The sequence below is a fragment of the Oncorhynchus clarkii genome, chromosome 21 (genome assembly GCF_045791955.1).
Source record: "Oncorhynchus clarkii lewisi isolate Uvic-CL-2024 chromosome 21, UVic_Ocla_1.0, whole genome shotgun sequence".
In the NCBI taxonomy this organism is placed as follows: Eukaryota; Metazoa; Chordata; class Actinopteri; order Salmoniformes; family Salmonidae; genus Oncorhynchus; species Oncorhynchus clarkii.
This window is the reverse complement of record NC_092167.1, coordinates 44,454,085-44,472,797: the sequence shown is the minus strand read 5'-3', so window position 1 is coordinate 44,472,797 and position 18,713 is coordinate 44,454,085. Positions and strand designations below refer to the sequence as shown.

The following is an 18,713-nucleotide window of genomic DNA, read 5'->3' as shown; positions in this document are numbered from 1 at the left end:
CTCCAACGTCATTTTAGAGTGATTACGTCCAACCGGCCTCACAACCGTAGACCATGCCCAGGACCTTCACATCCGTTTTGTGGGGAACAACTCATTATTTTTTTAATTATTGTGCACTGCGCCCGGCCCGCCACAGGAGTCGCTAGTGCGCGATGAGACAAGAATATCCCTACCGGCCAAACCCTCTCTAACCCGGACGGCGCTAGGCCAATTGTGCGTCGCCCCACGGACCTCGCGGTCGCGGCTGGCTGCAACAGAGCCTGGGCGCGAACCCAGAGTCTCTGGTGGCACAGCCCTAGACCACTACGCCAGCCGGGAGGCCCTGGGAACAACTCATTCGGATTAGCTGGTGAGTTGGCTTATGCCCTCCTAGGCCCACCCACGGCTCCTGTCCAGTCATGTGAAGTCCATAGATTAGGGCCTAATTGACTGATTTCCTTATGAACTTTAACTCAGTAAAATCTTTGAAATTGTTGCATGTTTGTTGCAATTTGAGTTGATGTTGCTCCCTGGGCGCAGAATAATCGACAGGTCAGGCAGATCACCGATAATGGTCATGAACCTTTACTTGGGCAACTGGAGTTACCTATTTCACAAAGGTGCAGAATATTCAGGTTCAAACCATGCCTGGCAGCAGGAAGTCTTGGGGTTAAGGGCGTTGGCCAGTAACCAAAAGGTTGCTGGTTCGAATCCCCAAGCTGGCAAGGTGATAAACATATGCCGTTTTGCCCTGGAGCAAGGCAGTTAACCCCCTGAGCGCCGACGACATGGGATGCAGCCCCCCCCTCCTCCCTGATTCAGAGAGGTTTCTTTCCAGTTTTCTTCTCTATATAGCCTGGTTAACTAACCAGACTGGGAAGTCAAAACAATGGTGACCACTGGTAGGTCTAGTTAAGCTAATCAAGCTAGCTTTTAGAGACCGTTTCAGATATAGACTACAGTTTTGAGTTAGTTGGGAAAGCCAGAATGACCGGTGCCAATGATAATCCACGTCTTTGCCTCTCATCCAAGGTCCCTCTTCTTTTATGTAACGATGAAGGACATCTGAATGTAATTGTAGGTTACTTTAAACTGGCTGTAAGTTCTGTTTGTCTAGTGCAGTTATTTTTTTTACCTGTGTGCTTTGAAGTAGACTGAGATTGTTTGAAGCAAGACCAACTACTCATTGGCTAGTTCCTGGCCGCGGTCTTGTTGATCTTGGCAACCATTAGGCAGGTTCAAGGGTACACATCTAGAAAACTAGGGAGACAAAAACTAGGAAAACTAGGGAGATATTTCACAACGGGAAGAAGCAAGCCCCTGTCCTGCATCTCTACGATTGAAGCCATTTGAGACTGGTTCCATTAGGGGGGGGGGTCAGGGGTCAAACCGGTCATATCAAACAGACGTCATTCTCTCACCGGTATCCTCCAGAGTCTCGGTTGATATACTGACCAACAGGTTAAGGTGTACCTCACTCTGCGGTTTTGATTCAATCATTGACACAGTTTGCCAGCTGTCTGTGTTGCTCTCTGTGTGAGTGTCAGGGAGCAGGTATTGATTATTGGATAAGTGATCAATGACGTGCCACAAAGTAATATGCTTTGTTACAGTGAATTTGAGTGTGGCCTAAAGTTACCTTTCCAGAGTTACAGTGCTGTATGGGAAGTGCATTCATTATTCATTAAACATTTTATTTAACTGGGCGAGTCAGTTTAGAACAAATTCTTATTTACAATGACGGCCTAGGAACAGTGGGTGAACTGCCTTGTTCATGATCAGAACAACATATTTTTACCTTGTCAGCTCGGGGATATCGATCTAGCAACCTTTCGGTTACTGGCCCAACGATCTAACCACTAGGCTACCTGCTGCCCTAATATTCCTTATTCATAGTATACTTTCTGGGTTGGTCATTTGTGCTCATAGTAACTTAGGCATCCATTTCACTTAAAAGGACTTATGTCACCAACTTAACAAATTACTTATTTTTTTTATCCAGTGGTTTATCCGGAATTGCTTTTCACTTGGACTCCAGTGATGATTGTAGAGGTTCTGCTTTCTAACCATTGGTAGTAACCTTACCGGTCTGATAGCACGTTGGCTAGCAGAAAAGAGAAGCTCACTCCCCCGGAAAACAGGAAATGAACTGGATGGCATCATGCCATTTTATAGGCTGTTATCTAACCTCTATTAACGACAAGGAAATTGGCTCTTTTCACTCTCGGTTCTTTTCTTTTTTTTAATTGAAGCCAGCCATGGTCTCTTTGTGTATCCTGAAGCGCTATGTTGATGGTGACATGAAAAACTATTGTTAAAGGATATATGAAGACCACTTGAAAGTGAAGCGTTTATTATAGAGATTTGCGTTTTGGTTCTAAACGTCATCTAGCCCAGCTAAACATACTGTTCTGACTGGCCTTCTCTTAGCCTATTAGAAGGTCTTATCCAGTACTTGGTACTACAAACTGTTGTGTCCAATGGAACGCGTGAGAACACTTCCTTTTTATTGAATAAGACCTTAATTGCCAGACTTAATTTCTAGTAAATGATGAGCCAGACTTATACACACAAGTGGAAAGGGGTAAAGAATATGTACATAAAGATATATGAATGAGTGATGGTACAGAACGGCATAGGCAAGATGCAGTAGATGGTATCGAGTACAGTATATATATATGAGATGAGTAATGTAGGGTATGTAAACATAAAAGTGGCATTGTTTAAAGTGGCTAGTGATACATGTATTACATAAAGATGGCAAGATGCAGTAGATGATATTTTACCTTTATTTAACTAGGCAAGTCAGTTAAGAACAAATTCTTATTTTCAGTGACGGCCTAGGAACAGTGGGTTAACTGCCTTGTTCAGAACGACATATTGTCAGCTCGGGGATTTGAACTTGCGGTTACTAGTCCAACACTCTAACCACTAGGATACCCTACCTCCCCTAAAGAGTACAGTATATACATATGAGATGAGTAATGTAAGGTATGTAAACATTATATTAAGTGGCATTGTTTAAAGTGGCTAGTGATACATTTTTCCATTATTGAAGTGAGCTGGATTTGAGTCAGTATGTTGGCAGCAGCCACTCACTGTTAGTGGTGGCTGTTTAACAGTCTGATGGCCTTGAGATAGAAGCTGTTTTTCAGTCTCTCGGTCCCAGCTTTGATGCACCTGTACTGACCTCGCCTTCTGGATGATAGCGGGGTGAACAGGCAGTGGCTCAGGTGGTTGTTGTCCTTGATGATCTTTATGGCCTTCCTGTGACATCGGGTGGTGTAGGTGTCCTGGAGGGCAGGTAGTTTGCCCCCGGTGATGCGTTGTGCAGACCTCACTACTCTCACTACCCCCAAGCCTTACGGTTGTGGGCGGAGCAGTTGCCGTACCAGGCGGTGATACAGCCCGACAGGATGCTCTCGATCGTCCATCTGTAGAAGTTTGTGAGTGCTTTTGGTGACAAGCCACATTTCTTCAGCCTCCTGAGGTTGAAGAGGTGCTGCTGCGCCTCCTTCACCACGCTGTCTGTGTGGGTGGACCAATTCAGTGTGTCCGTGATGTGTACGCCGAGGAACTTAAAACTTACTACCCTCTCCACTACTGTCCCGTCGATGTGGATAGGGGGGTGCTCAGTTGTACCCCTTCAGAACCCAAAATAGAATCTTGTTTTACTACATTGTAGAAGCCTCAACATGGTTAATACGATAATGTTGATATCATGGATAGTGGTCATTGCATCTATAGCCCTGTCTAAGAATTTGAGTGGTTACATTTCTCCAGCCCTATCCCTCAGCTTTTTACCAAAACAGTGGAAGGATGCCTACTTTATTATTTAAACGGTGGATTGTCTCTTTAATGCCAACCCCACAGATTATTATCTTCCTTACGCTGTGCTCTAGTTTTACCTACTTTAAGTCAAGACGGTATTTTAAATGGAGGTGTAGCCTAGTGCTCTGTCGCTGACCCTGGCCTGCTCTGTCACTGACCCTGTCCTGCTCTGTCACTGACCCTGTCCTGCTTCAGTCCTCATATGGTTTAGCTGGGTCTTTAACAGTCCACTGGTTCGTTGTGTGGCTTTGTTTAAATCCATGAATTCTGCTAGTGTGCTTGTCTCACTCATGCACCACACACACACACTCACACATCAGCCATTGTATTATCGTTGTTCTTAGCCTCAGGGTTGACCTAGTAGTGGAGGGAGTGTGTGTGTGTGTGTGCAGCTTTGGCTCTGGGTTTTATGTCTTAATTTCTATGTTCTGTCTCTCTCTTTCTCTCTCAGGAGTCTGTTTGCTAAGAAAGTGAAGGACACTGTGCCAGTGGAGCAGAAGGACACAGGCTGGAAGCTGTTTGGTAGGGTCCCCCCTAGAGATGGGAGGGACCCCCAGAAAATACACAAGGTACACACACACCATGAAATGAACCTTCACACTCTTCACTGTGGCCTACTTCACAACATTACCTCATTTGTTAATCCATGTTATCTGTAAGTTGCCATTGATTCCTAATACAAGCCACTACCCTCAGTAATATGGATCACACTGACACTGTGGCTCAGCTGAGACAGCTGGGGGCAAAAGGTCAGCGTTGATTAGATTTGATTAGGATCTCAAATCTTCCAAGAGCTTTGGTTAATGTAACCTAATGGGGGGGGGCCTGTGACCTGAGGGTCAAAATCAAATCATGACCTGCTCGCATTCACAGATTTGCAGATGTTATCGCTGAGAAATTATTGTGTTTCTAGGTCTAACATTGCAGTAATACCTAACAATAACAAATTAAATAGAAATGAATATCAGAACGAGCAATGTCAGAGACCCGAAATATATATATATGTATATATACACACACACACACTACTCAAAAAAATAAAGGGAACACTTAAACAACACAATGTAACTCCAAGTCAATCACACTTCTGTGAAATCAAACTGTCCACTTAGGAAGCAACACTGATTGACAATAAATTCCACATGCTGTTGTGCAAATGGAATAGACAACAGGTGGAAATGATAGGCAATTAGCAAGACACCGACCAATAAAGGAGTGGTTCTACAGGTGGTGATCACAGACCACTTCTCAGTTCCTATGCTTCCTGGCTGATGTTTTGGTCACTTTTGAATGCTGGCGGTGCTTTCACTCTAGTGGTAGCATGAGACGGAGTCTACAACCCACACCAGTGGCTCAGGTAGTGCAGCTCATCCAGGATGGCACATCAATACGAGCTGTGGCAAGAAGGTTTTCTGTGTCTGTGAGCGTAGTGTCCAGAGCATGGAGGCGCTACCAGGAGACAGGCCAGTACACTAGGAGACGTGGAGGAGGCAACAACCCAGCAGCAAGACCACTACCTCCGCCTTTGTGCAAGGAGGAGCAGGAGGAGCACTGCCAGAGCCCTGCAAAATGACCTCCAGCAGGCCACAAATGTGCATGTGTCTGCTCAAACGGTCAGAAACAGACTCCACTAGGGTGGTATGAGGGCCCGACGTCCACAGGTGGGGGGGTTGTGCTTACAGCCCAACACCGTGCAGGATGTTTGGCATTTGCCAGAGAACACCAAGATTGGCAAATTTGCCACTGGCGCCCTGTGCTCTTCACAGATGAAAGCAGGTTCACACTGAGCACATGTGACAGTCTGGAGATGCCGTGGAGAACGTTCTGCTGCCTGCAACATCCTCCAGCATGACCGGTTTGGCGGTGGGTCAGTCATGGTGTGGGGTGGCATTTCTTTGGGGGGCCGCACAGCCCTCCATGTGCTCGCCAGAGGTAGCCTGACTGCCATTAGGTACCGAGATGAGATCCTCAGACCCCTTGTGAGACCATATGCTAGTGTGGTTGGCCCTGGGTTCCTCCTAATGCAAGACAATGCTAGACCTCATGTGGCTGGAGTGTTACAGCAGTTCCTGCAAGAGGAAGGCATTGATGCTATGGACTGGCCCGCCCGTTCCCCAGACCTGAATCCAATTGAGCACCTCTGGGACATCATGTCTCGCTCCATCCACCAACGCCACGTTGCACCACAGACTGTCCAGGAGTTGGCGGATGCTTTAGTCCAGGTCTGGGAGGAGATCCCTCAGGAGACCATCCGCCACCTCATCAGGAGCATGCCCAGGCGTTGTATGGGGAGGTCTCATTTTGACTTTTAAGGACATTACATCAAAGTTGGATCAGCCTGTAGTGTGGTTTTCCACTTTAATTTTGAGTGTGACTCCAAATCCAGACCTCCATGGGTTGATAAATTTGATTTCCATTGATAATTTTTGTGTGATTTTGTTGTCAGCACATTCAACTATGTAAAGAAAAAAGTATTTAATAAGAATATTTCATTCATTCAGATTTAGGATGTGTTATTTTAGTGTTCCCTTTATTTTTTTGAGCAGTATGTATGTATGTATGTATGTATGTATGTATGTATATTTATATATCATTGTTATTTAATCAACACTGTTAACATATTCATGTTATAATATTGTCGAGTACAATCTAACGATTAGTTGAATGTGATTCATAATGGCATAGGCAAAACAAAAATGGGTCTAGACATTAATTTATTATCACCCTCTTGAATTGACCAGTATTTCACTACATTCTAGAGCAGTGAGTGAACACCCTACACATAAAGTGGGTGAAACAGTATGTAAACATGATTCAACATGTTCAATGACTCATAGGGCAGCAGCCTCTAAGGTTCTGGGCAGGGTACTGGGTAGAGACCGGCCAGTGATGGCTGCTTAACAGTCTGATGGCCTGGAGATTGAAGCTCTTTCTCAGTCTCTCTCAGTCCCAGCTTTTATGCACCTGTACTATTTCCGCCTTCCAGATGGTAGCGGCGTGAGCAGATGGTGGCCCGGGTGGCCGAGGTCGAGCTTCTTGGCTTTCTTGTGACACCGGGTGCTGTCGATGTCCTGGAGGGCAGTGTGCCACACCCCGGTGATGCTTTGGACTGGTCAGGGGGGAAGTTGGTCTCTGTTTACAGCTGGACTCGCATCCTGTTCCCCTGTGTCTCACACTCACACACAAACTCACACACAGTGTTAGTGTACTAAAGTGATGTCACATCTTCACAGCTGTGGTTCAGGTCAAGTCAAGTGGTAAAAGTCAGGACAAGTCAGGTCAAGTGGTAAAGTTATATCGAGCTAAATGCATTCATGCGTTTTAGACCCATACATATCATGAAGTCAATCAAGCGTCGAATTGCTTCGATCAAACACTGAAATATTTACTTTACTTAGAACAACAGTATGCGGGTCTGTTACCTGCTCTGTGTCTAAGGACATCCCCCTCACGGTGTTGACATACCTGTGGTAGGCCTTTACTTAGAACAACAGTATGCGGGTCTGTTACCTGCTCTGTGTCTAAGGACATCCCCCTCACGGTGTTGACATACCTGTGGTAGGCCTTTACTTAGAACAACAGTATGAGGGTCTGTTACCTGCTCTGTGTCTAAGGACATCCCCCTCACGGTGTTGACATACCTGTGGTAGGCCTTTACTTAGAACAACAGTATGCGGGTCTGTTACCTGCTCTGTGTCTAAGGACATCCCCCTCACGGTGTTGACATACCTGTGGTAGGCCTTTACTTAGAACAACAGTATGCGGGTCTGTTACCTGCTCTGTGTCTAAGGACATCCCCCTCACGGTGTTGACATACCTGTGGTAGGCCTTTACTTAGAACAACAGTATGCGGGTCTGTTACCTGCTCTGTGTCTAAGGACATCCCCCTCACGGTGTTGACATACCTGTGGTAGGCCTTTACTTAGAACAACAGTATGCGGTCTGTTCTCAGGCTACTATGAATGGTGCCTGGTGTATGGAAGAACAAATATCTGTACAATTCAGTGGAGGCTGCTGAGGGGAGAACAGCTCATAATAATGTCTGGAACACAGCGAATGGAACGGCATCAAACACATTGAAACAATGGAAACCATGTGTTTGATGTATTTGATACCATTCCACTGATTCCGCTCCAGTCATTACCACGAGCCCGTTCTCCCCAATTAAGGTGCCACCGACTTCCTGTTGTACAATTACATAGGTACTCTCACTGAACCCATAAAAAGGAAAGAACACCAAGGAGGCCGAGGATGTAAAATTATAGCAAATTTAATCCATGCTATCAAGCCTAACAAAAAGGCCTGTACTTCCTCCGAGCCCTGACATTATGTCTGACTACAACTGGACGAGCAGTAGCTTCACTCTATATCGCTAGAAGGATTGAAATGGTGTCTTTTCTGGACCTCTTCATCCTCTCGCTTAACTTTACCTGCTGCTGCTAGGGTTGATTGTTTGCTTGGATTTAGAAGCCCTTCAGGAACACCGCTTGACTATAGGCAGCGGGGCCTGAAATGACCCATGTCTGCCCTTGTACCCACTTACCTCTGTAGCTCAGTTGGTAGGGCATGGCGCTTGCAACACCACGATAATGGGTTCAATTCCCAGGACCACCAATTTTAAAATGTACGACTGACTGTAAGTCGCTTTGGATAAAAGCATCTGCTAAAGGGCCTATGTTTGTTTGTTTTATTTATTTATTTATATACAGTACCTTGCAAGAGTTTTTAGGCAGGTGTGAAAAAATGCTATAAAGTAAGAATGCTTTCAAAAAATGGACATGTTAATATTCAAGTTTTATCAATTAACAAAAATACAAAGTGAGTGAACAGAAGAAGCATCTAAATCAAATCCATATTTGTTGTGACCACCCTTTGCCTTCAAAACAGCATTCATTCTTGGTATGTAGGTACATTTGCACAAAGTCAGGGATGTGGTAGGCATATAGTCCAGTGTATGATTAAACCATTATACCAAACAGGTGCTAATGATCATCAATTCAATATGTAGGTTGAAACACAATCATTAACTGAAACAGCTGTGTAGGGGGAATAACACTGTGAGGAACAGCCAAACTCGGCTAACAAGGTGAGGTTGCTGAAGACCGTTTACTGTCAAAAGTCATACACCATGGCAAAACTGAGCCCATCAACAAGACACAAGGGAGTTATACTGCATCAGTAAGGTGTCTCCCAGACAGACAGGGGCTTCCAGATGTCCAAGCTCTTTTTTTGAAGAAGAAGAAGCGCAGAGAAACGGTCAACGTTGAGGACCGTTGACGCCGTGACTAAGGAAACTTGGTGCAGCAGATGAAAGACGCATCATGCTTACTTCACTTCGCCATCGGAATATGTCCAGCAGTGCCATCGGATCAGAATTGTCAGAAAACAGTGGGACCCTGGAACACCCATCTACTGTCTGGAGAAGTCTGGTCAGAAGTGGCCTTCGTGGAAGACTTGCGGTCTAAAGGCCATACCTCCGATGTGGAAACAAGGCCAAGCGACTCAACTATGCAGAAAAATGTCAGCAGGTGCTCTGGACTGAGGAGTCAGATATTTGACTGTAGCAGAAGGCAGTTTGTTCGCCGAAGGGCTGGGGAGCGGTACACGAATGAGGGCCTGCAGGCAACAGTGAAGCATGGTGGAGGTTCAACAGTGAAGCATGGTGGAGGTTCAACAGTGAAGCATGGTGGAGGTTCCTTGCAAGTTTGGGGCTGCATTTCTGCAAATGGAGTTGGGTATTTGGTCAGAATTAATGGTCTCCTCAATGCTGAGAAGTACAGGAAGATACTTATCCATCATGCAATACCATCAGGGAGGCATCTGATTGGCCCCAAATTTATTCTGCAGCATGACAACGACCCCAAACATACAGGGAAAGTCATTACGAACTATCTTCAGCGTAAAGAGGAACAAGGAGTCCAAGTAATTTTTCCAACAATTGTTGAGACAGATTATTTCACTTATATCACTGTATCACAATTCCAGTGGGTCAGAAGTTTACATACACTAAGTTGACTGTGCCTTTTTAAACAGCTTGGAAAATCTCTGAAAATAATGTCATGGCTGTAGCAGCTTCTGATAGGCTAATTGACGTAATTTGTGTCTTTGCTTGCAGAAAAAAAATTGTCAACCTCCACAATTCTGGTTCATCCTTGGGAGCAACTTCCAAACGCCTGAATGTACCACGTTCATCTGTACAAACAATAGTACGCAAGTATAAACACCATGGGACCTCGCAGCTGTCATACTGCTCAGGAAGGAGACGCGTTCTGTCTCCTAGAGATGAACGTACTTTGGTGTGAAAAGTGCAAATCAGTCCTAGAACAACAGCAAAGGGCCTTGTGAAGATGCTGGAGGAAACAGGTACAGAAGTATCTAAATCCACAGTAAAACGAGTCTTATATTGACATAACCTGAAAGGCCACTGAGCAAGGAAGAGGCCACTGCTCCAAAACCACCATTAAAAAAGCCAGACTACGGTTTGCAACTGCACATGGGGACAAAGATAGTACTTTCTGGAGAAATGTCCTCTGGTCTGATGAAACAAAAATAGAACCGTTTGGCCATAATGACCATCGTTATGTTTGGAGGAAAAAGGGGGAGGCTTGCAAGCCGAAGAACACCATCCCAACCGTGAAGCACATTGGTGGCAGCATCATGTTGTGGGGGTGCTTTGCTGCAGGGGGGACTGGTGCACTTCGCAAAATAGATAGCATCATGATGTAGGAAAATTATGTGGATATATTGAAGCAACTTCTCAAGACATCAGTTAAAGCTTAAAGTTAAAGCTTGGTCGTAAATGGGTCTTCCAAATGGACAATGACCCCAAGCATACTTCCACAGTTATGGCAAAATGGCTTAAGGACAACAAAGTCAAGGTATTGGAGTGACCATCACAAAGCTCTGACCTCAATCCCATAGAACATTTGTGGGCAGACCTGAAAAAGCATGGGCTAGCAAGGAGGCCTACAAACCGGACTCCGTTACAACAGCTCTGTCAGGAGGAATTGGTCAAATTTCGCCCAACTTATTGTGGGAAGCTTGTGAAAGGCTACCCGAAATGTTTGACCCTAGTTAAACAGTTTAAAGGCAATGCTACCAGATACTAATTGAGTGTATGTAAACTTCTGACCCACTGGGAATGTGATGAAAGAAATACAAGCTGAAATAAATCATTCTCTCTACTATTATTCTGACATTTCACATTCTTAAAATAAAGTGGTGATCCTAACTGATCTAAGACAGGGAATTTATACTAAGATTAAATCTCAGTATTGTGAAAACTGAGTTCAAAATCAAATCAATTTTTTTGTCACATGTACATGGTTAGCAGATGTTAATGCGAATGTAGCGAAATGCTTGTGCTTCTAGTTCCGACAATGCAGTAATAACTAACGAGTAACCTAACCTAACAATTCCAAAACTACTACCTTATACACACAAGTGTAAAGGGATAAAGAATATGTACATAAAGATATATGAATGAGTGATGGTACATAACGGCATAGGAAAGAGGCAGTAGATGGTATAGAGTACAGTATATACATATGAGTAATGTAGGGTATGTAAACTAATAAACGTATTTGGCTAAGGTGTATGTAAACTTCCGACTTCAACTGTACATACACACAGTACTAGTCAAAGGTTTGGATACCTACTCATTCAAGGATTTCTATTTTACTATATTCTCCATTGTGGAATAATAGTGAAGACATCAAAACATTCAATCATGTAGTTATCAAAAACTATTAAACAAATTAAAAATATATTTGAGCATTGCACACTCTTGGCATTCTTTCAACCAGCTTCATGAGGGAGTCACCTGGAATGCATTTTAATTAACAAATGCAGTCGCAAAAACCATCAAGCACTATGATGAAACTGGTTCTCACAAGGACTGCCACAGGAAAGGATGACACAGAGTTACCTCTGCTGCAGAGGATAAGTTCATTAGAGTTACCAGCCTCCGATTGCAGGCCAAATAAATGCTTCACAGAGTTCAAGTAACAGACACATCTCAACATCAACTGTTCAGGTGAGACTGTGTGAAATCAGGCCTTTATGGTCAAATTGCTGCAAAGAAACCACTACTAAAGGACACCAATAATGAGAAGAGACTTTCTAGGGCCAAGAAGCACAAGCAATATATAATTAAATGGGTTGAAATCTGTCCTTTGGTCAGAGATTTTTGGTTCCAACAGCCGTGTCTTTGTGAGACACAGATTTGGTAAACGGATGATCTCCGCATGTGTAGTTCCCGCTGTGAAGCATGGAGGAGGTGGTGTGGGGGTGCTTTGCTAGTGACACTTTCGGTAAATCTATTTATAATTCAAGTCGCACTTAACCAGCATTCTGCAGTGATATGCCATCCCACCTGGTTTGCGCTTTATCCCACTCATTTGTTTTTCATCAGGACAATCACCCAACACAACTCCAGTCTCTGTAAGGGCTATTTGACCAAGGAGAGTGATGGAGTACTGCATCAGATGACCTCAACCCAATTGAGGTGGTTTGGGATGGGTTGTACCACAGAGTGAAGGAAAAGCAGCCAACAAGTGCTTAGCACATCAAAAAGCATTCCAGGTGAAGCTGGTTGAGAGAATGCCAAGAGTGTGCAAAGCTGTCATCAAGGAAAATGGTGGCTACTTAATTTACAGAAGAATCTCAAATATAAAATATATTTAGAATTATTTAACTTTTTTTTGGTTACTACATGATTCTATATGTGTTATTTCATAGTATTTATGTATTCAGGATTATTCTACAATGTAGAAAATAGTAAAAATAAAGAAAAACCCTTTGTGTCAAATTTTGACTGGTATTGTGTGTGTGTGTGTGTGTGTGTGTGTGTATATATATATATATATATATATAACCTGCCTATAACCATCATACATGTGCCATTGTTGTATCTGACTACAGTGATAGTGTGAACCTTGACGTGAAAGCATTACCCAGGGTCCTCCGATTTAAAGAGGCCATTTTATCCTTTCAGTGTGGACAGTGTCGTTTTTTTTCTAACCCGGACGGGCTACAACACCTATCCCCTGCACTGTTAACCTGGTCTAGCGTAAAGCATTTTCACCTCCGGTGGTAACCCTATCCCTGGTGCCTGGGCTCGGATGGCAAGGCTAGATTTTCAGCACCTGTCTGGACACTATTGTCTCGCCATGGCAACCGCTGGCTGATGGCAGGGGGTGTGGCCAATGTCCTGTGGGCAATGAGTCAGTGTTTTCTTAGTTTGCTGCTGTATTTCTCCTGCTTTTATTTCACCATAACACTATAAGCCCTTTTTCTTTCATCAATAACTTTTAGCACTTTGAGAGTGCTCGGACGGAATTCAATTATCGAGCCCCCCCCGTTGCCTGCAGGAAATGTAGTTGTTTCATAGCCCCCCTTATCCCACCAGTACTTACCCGTCAATCACCTGGAAGTCAACCAATCCCTGTTCCCCGTTAGCTTAGGCCCTCCCCCTCTGAGGCTAAACAGAGTTGCTGGACACGGAAGAACAAAGACTCACTGACGTCACCGTCTTCAAGGCGAAGCAGGCTATAATTCACAGAGACGGGGAGGGAAATGTAGGGAGAGAATAAAAAGCTGACCCCAAGGCATCGCTGTCAGAGTGCCGAGTGGATGAGACATGGATGCTGTATTCATCACTCTGGGGTTGATTAAAGTGGCTGGCTCCTTTTTCAGCGCAGCGACTAATAGAGCGAGGCGCTGCAGACACTCTCACTCACACACACACACACACACACACACACACACACACACTGATCCTCTAGGTTCCTCACTGATTCAGTGCCTCAGTGTTGCGTCTGCACGCTGAGAGGGGGGAGAGAGAGCAAGAGAGAGAGAGGGACTGAGTGACAGAGGGAGAGGAGGCGGTATCATGCATCACCTCCAGCAGGGGGTGTGTCCTATCGACAGGCCCGCTGTCACCCTGACCACTTCGTCCTCTGTGTGGGCTGTAGCTGGGCCAACGGGAGCAGCCATGACGGTTTGTGGAGTTTAAACCCTCTTGGTTGTTCTGGGTGTCTGTACGGAAACTGTAGCGTTCATGGTGAGTGAGCGTGTGTGTGTGTGTGTGTGTGTGTTTGTCAGCTCGACGCGATGAGGGGGCGAGCACAGCAGTCTACAGTCTCTCCTCTCTCTTTCTCTCTCCCCCTGTCTCCCCCTGTCTGACAGAAGGAAAAATGAGTAGAAAGAGATGGAATGATGGCGAGACAGCGGGAGGTAGAGGACAGCAAGGGCTTAGCTTTTACACATCATCGTCTTTCAGCTCATCTCTCTGAGGTGAAGTGTGTGTGTGAATTTTTTATTTATTTTTAAAGGTATTTTGCCAGCTTATGATGACCGATGTACTTGTATTAGATTTGTCCGTTAGTGTATCTGTTTGTTATACGAGCTGTCTATGAAACACAACAGGCTGTTTTCCCAGTAAAGGTGTTGTTTTGCGTAGACTCATGCTTTCTAGTAATGGTGGGGGGGTGAGTACAGTTAAATATCAGGATATTATTTTTTGACAATATATCATATCGTTTTGACAATATATATTAATATTTTTGCCCTAGTTGGCTGTACCTGAACAAACTCCAGTGTTCTTCCTTCATAGTTTGTTCTCCTCTTCTTTTTAAATAGGAAGACAATTTTGTTTTCAGCACTTTTATTTCCATGACTGACGCAGACATATGGTGAGCAATATGTTTGTAACATTTGAATCGCAATAAAATCACAGTATCGAATTGCAATACATATAGAATCGCAATACGTATCGTATCGGCACCTAAGTATCATGATAATATCGTATCGTGAGGTCCCTGGCAGTTCCGAGCCCTAATGTTTTCCCTGTGGAAGTGTCTGGTGTTTGTTCTCTCTCTCTCACTCACTCACTCACTCACTCACTCACTCATATATGTATATTGCGGGAGAGAAGGAACGAGATGTGGAGTGCTCGGTCTTGACCCAGTGCTGGAAATGGACTTTCCAAACATTTCCTGGCTGTGCACTAGACGAGCGTATGTTCAACTCCATTAAAAGTAGTGGATTAGAAGGAGCTATGCTCTGCAGTGGTATTGGCCCCCTGCTAGTGGTCTTCACATGGTTCATAGAAAAAAAACTAATGTCTTCCATTTTGTTGTCAGTCTGCCCTGTCTAGCAGTAGACTATTACAATACAACTTTATCAGCCTCTTTTAGTGGCCATTTTAATGTCAGTAAGGCATTGCTTCTACAGGTAACCCCTCGACTATACCCTATACTGTCGCTGTGCTTATTGCTAAGCCTGTTTGTCCTCTCCAACACCATCAGAACGCTGTGCCAACGGCGGCAGACAGACAGACAGACAGGCCAGGCCGTAAGAGAACCTCTTACGTCACCAGGAAATGAGAGTAAGTTAATGAAACACTGTCCTTGTCGTAACTATGCATGTTCCCCTCGAGACAGGTAACCCTGGGATACCGTTGCCACTGGAGTCGCTAAAAGCACTAAAGCCCATCTCACTATTTGATTACGTGACCAGCCTCGACGCCGAACAAACACCAAGTCAATGTTATGACATCCTAGCAGTAGCAGTGAAAGGCTAATTCACACAGAGGCTGTTAGTTCCATGTGTTTGTGGTCGCTGAAATAGGATTCCGCCGTCGGGGGGGTGAGGGGATGGGTGTGACGCCAACCGTCTGTTTGGTAGATGTGTTTACTACAGTACTAATCCGAGGCCATGCAGTAAACTGCTCTCTCAGCCTGTGACTAGTGAGGAAGCAGAAGCACTTGGCTATCATGACTGTACTGCCCTACAAGGCTATCATGACTGTACTGCCCTACAAGGCTATCATGACTGTACTGCCCTACAAGGCTATCATGACTGTACTGCCCTACAAGGCTATCATGACTGTACTGCCCTACAAGGCTATAATGACTGTACTGCCCTACAAGGCTATCATGACTGTACTGCCCTACAAGGCTATCATGACTGTACTGCCCTGCAAAGCAAAAAGGGCACCAACTGCTAATTTGGTAGAAAATTAGTTGTAATTTTTGCGACCATTAAATACATGTTTAATCATGTGGACAAGTATCCTGCCATCAGAACGCTGTGCCTACGGCGGCAGGCAGACAGACAGACAGACAGGCCCAAAGAGAACCTCTTACGTCACCAGGAAATGAGAGTAAGTTAATGAAACCCTGGCCTTGTTGTAACTATGCATGTTCCCCTCGAGACAGGTAACCCTCTATGTTTTAGAGAGAATGGGGGGTGATGTTAGCAGTAACTGCATAAAGTTACTGTGAAACTAAAGTAAATAAAAGGCAGAATGGGAGAACCCTTTTTGCTTGGTAGGGCAGAATGGGAGAACCCTTTTTGCGTGGTAGGGCAGAATGGGAGAACCCTTCTGCGTGGTAGGGCAGAATGGGAGAACCTTTTTTGCTTGGTAGGGCAGAATGGGAGAACCCTTTTTGCTTGGTAGGGCAGAATGGGAGAACCTTTTTTGCTTGGTAGGGCAGAATAGGGGATCCCATTTTTTGCGTGGTAGGGCAGAATAGGGGAGAACCTTTTTGCTTGGTAGGGCAGAATGGGAGAACCCTTTTTGCGTGGTAGGGCAGAATGGGAGAACCCTTTTTGCGTGGTAGGGCAGAATGGGAGAACCTTTTTTGCTTGGTAGGGCAGAATGGGAGAACCCTTTTTGCTTGGTAGGGCAGAATAGGGGATCCCTTTTTTGCGTGGTAGGGCAGAATAGGGGAGAACCTTTTTGCTTGGTAGGGCAGAATGGGAGAACCCTTTTTGCGTGGTAGGGCAGAATGGGAGAACCCTTTTTGCGTGGTAGGGCAGAATGGGAGAACCTTTTTTGCTTGGTAGGGCAGAATGGGGGAACCCTTTTTGCTTGGTAGGGCAGAATTGGAGAACCTTTTTTGCTTGGTAGGGCAGAATAGGGGATCCCTTTTTTGCGTGGTAGGGCAGAATAGGGGAGAACCTTTTTGCTTGGTAGGGCAGAATCTTTTTTGCGTGGTAGGGCAGAATAGGGGAGAACCTTTTTTGCTTGGTAGGGGAGAACCTTTTTTGCGTGGTAGGGCAGAATAGGGGAGAACCTTTTTTGCGTGGTAGGGCAGAATAGGGGAGAACCTTTTTTGCGTGGTAGGGCAGAATAGGGGAGAACTTTTTTTGCGTGGTAGGGCAGAATAGGGGAGAACCTTTTTTGTTTGGTAGGGCAGAATAGGGGAGAACCTTTTTTGCTTGGTAGGGCAGAATAGGGGATCCCTTTTTTGCGTGGTAGGGCAGAATAGGGGAGAACCTTTTTGCTTGGTAGGGCAGAATCTTTTTTGCGTGGTAGGGCAGAATAGGGGAGAACCTTTTTTGCTTGGTAGGGGAGAACCTTTTTTGCGTGGTAGGGCAGAATAGGGGAGAACCTTTTTTGCGTGGTAGGGCAGAATAGGGGAGAACCTTTTTTGCGTGGTAGGGCAGAATAGGGGAGAACCTTTTTTGCGTGGTAGGGCAGAATAGGGGAGAACCTTTTTTGCGTGGTAGGGCAGAATAGGGGAGAACCTTTTTTGCGTGGTAGGGCAGAATAGGGGAGAACCTTTTTTGCGTGGTAGGGCAGAATAGGGGAGAACCTTTTTTGTGTGGTAGGGCAGAATAGGGGAGAACCTTTTTTGCGTGGTAGGGCAGAATAGGGGAGAACCTTTTTTGCTTGGTAGGGCAGAATAGGGGAGAACCTTTTTTGCGTGGTAGGGCAGAATAGGTGAGAACCTTTTTTGCGTGGTAGGGCAGAATAGGGGAGAACCTTTTTTGCGTGGTAGGGCAGAATAGGGGAGAACCTTTTTTGCGTGGTAGGGCAGAATAGGGGAGAACCTTTTTTGCGTGGTAGGGCAGAATAGGGGAGAACCTTTTTTGTGTGGTAGGGCAGAATAGGGGAGAACCTTTTTTGCGTGGTAGGGCAGAATAGGGGAGAACCTTTTTTGCGTGGTAGGGCAGAATAGGGGAGAACCTTTTTTGCGTGGTAGGGCAGAATAGGGGAGAACCTTTTTTGCGTGGTAGGGCAGAACCTTTTTTGCGTGGTAGGGCAGAATATTCCTTACCATTTATGTAACACACACACTCATTTTCCTCTTCCCTCTCTCGTTTTCTCTCTCACGCTCAGACAGCCTGTGTTTCCTTTCACCTTGCTTGAGGCACCTGCAATGTCGTTGCAGAGGTGCCAGATTTCTGCTCCCCTCCTCCCCTTCGGTCAGTAGTGCTTACCCCCATCCCCTGGCTAGCTGGGAAGGCTTCCTCCCCGGTTGCTCACCCCCATTCACTACAGTCTTTAGAACATTGTACTGTCTGTCAACAGTCCCCTTTAGTTCACTGTACCTATATGCTGACAGGACTCAAGCATGGACTCAGCCAGAGCAGTGTGATATATGGTTATATACGGCTCTGGACTCTGTTTGGTTTAAGTTAAACTGTTGTTCCATAGTTGTAATGCAGTATCTGTAAAAGCATCATTTCAGCACGGGAAAGTACTGCGTGTGTGGCAAGGAAACGGGCCCTGGAAGAATCTGAATGGTATGCCAACTCTGGCTTAGTAAGCTCTAAGTACTGTCTGCTGAATCTGGGTCTCTGCAGTGGGGTGATAATGCTTTACATAAGGCTACATAAAGTACTGAGGGCTGGGGGGGGGTTTGAGAGTAGTGGCTCTGATCCTGCAGTGTGGGGGCTCCCGAGTGGTGCAGAGGTCTGAGGCCTCACAGTGCTAGAGGCGTCACGACAGACACCCCGGTTCGATTCCAGGATGTTTCACAACCGGCTGTGATTGGGAGTGCGTCGTCCGGGTTTGACCGGTGTAGGTCATCCTTGTAAATAAGAATTTGTTCTTAACTGACTTTTTTTTTTTTTGTGTAATTTTTTTTATTCTCTCTCTCGCTTCAATC

General features: G+C 45.2%; 1 protein-coding gene across 2 annotated transcripts in view; it reads left to right on the top strand.

Annotated features, from left to right (window-relative positions):
* LOC139379090 (TBC1 domain family member 14-like) overlaps nucleotides 1–18,713 on the top strand; it is a 63,453-nt gene that overhangs the window by 20,041 nt on the left and 24,699 nt on the right. For both annotated transcript variants that reach the window (XM_071121889.1, XM_071121890.1), the window contains exon 4: nucleotides 4,262–4,379. In XM_071121889.1, the coding sequence (XP_070977990.1) occupies nucleotides 4,262–4,379 (118 nt within the window). The remainder of the gene's footprint in view (nucleotides 1–4,261; nucleotides 4,380–18,713) is intronic.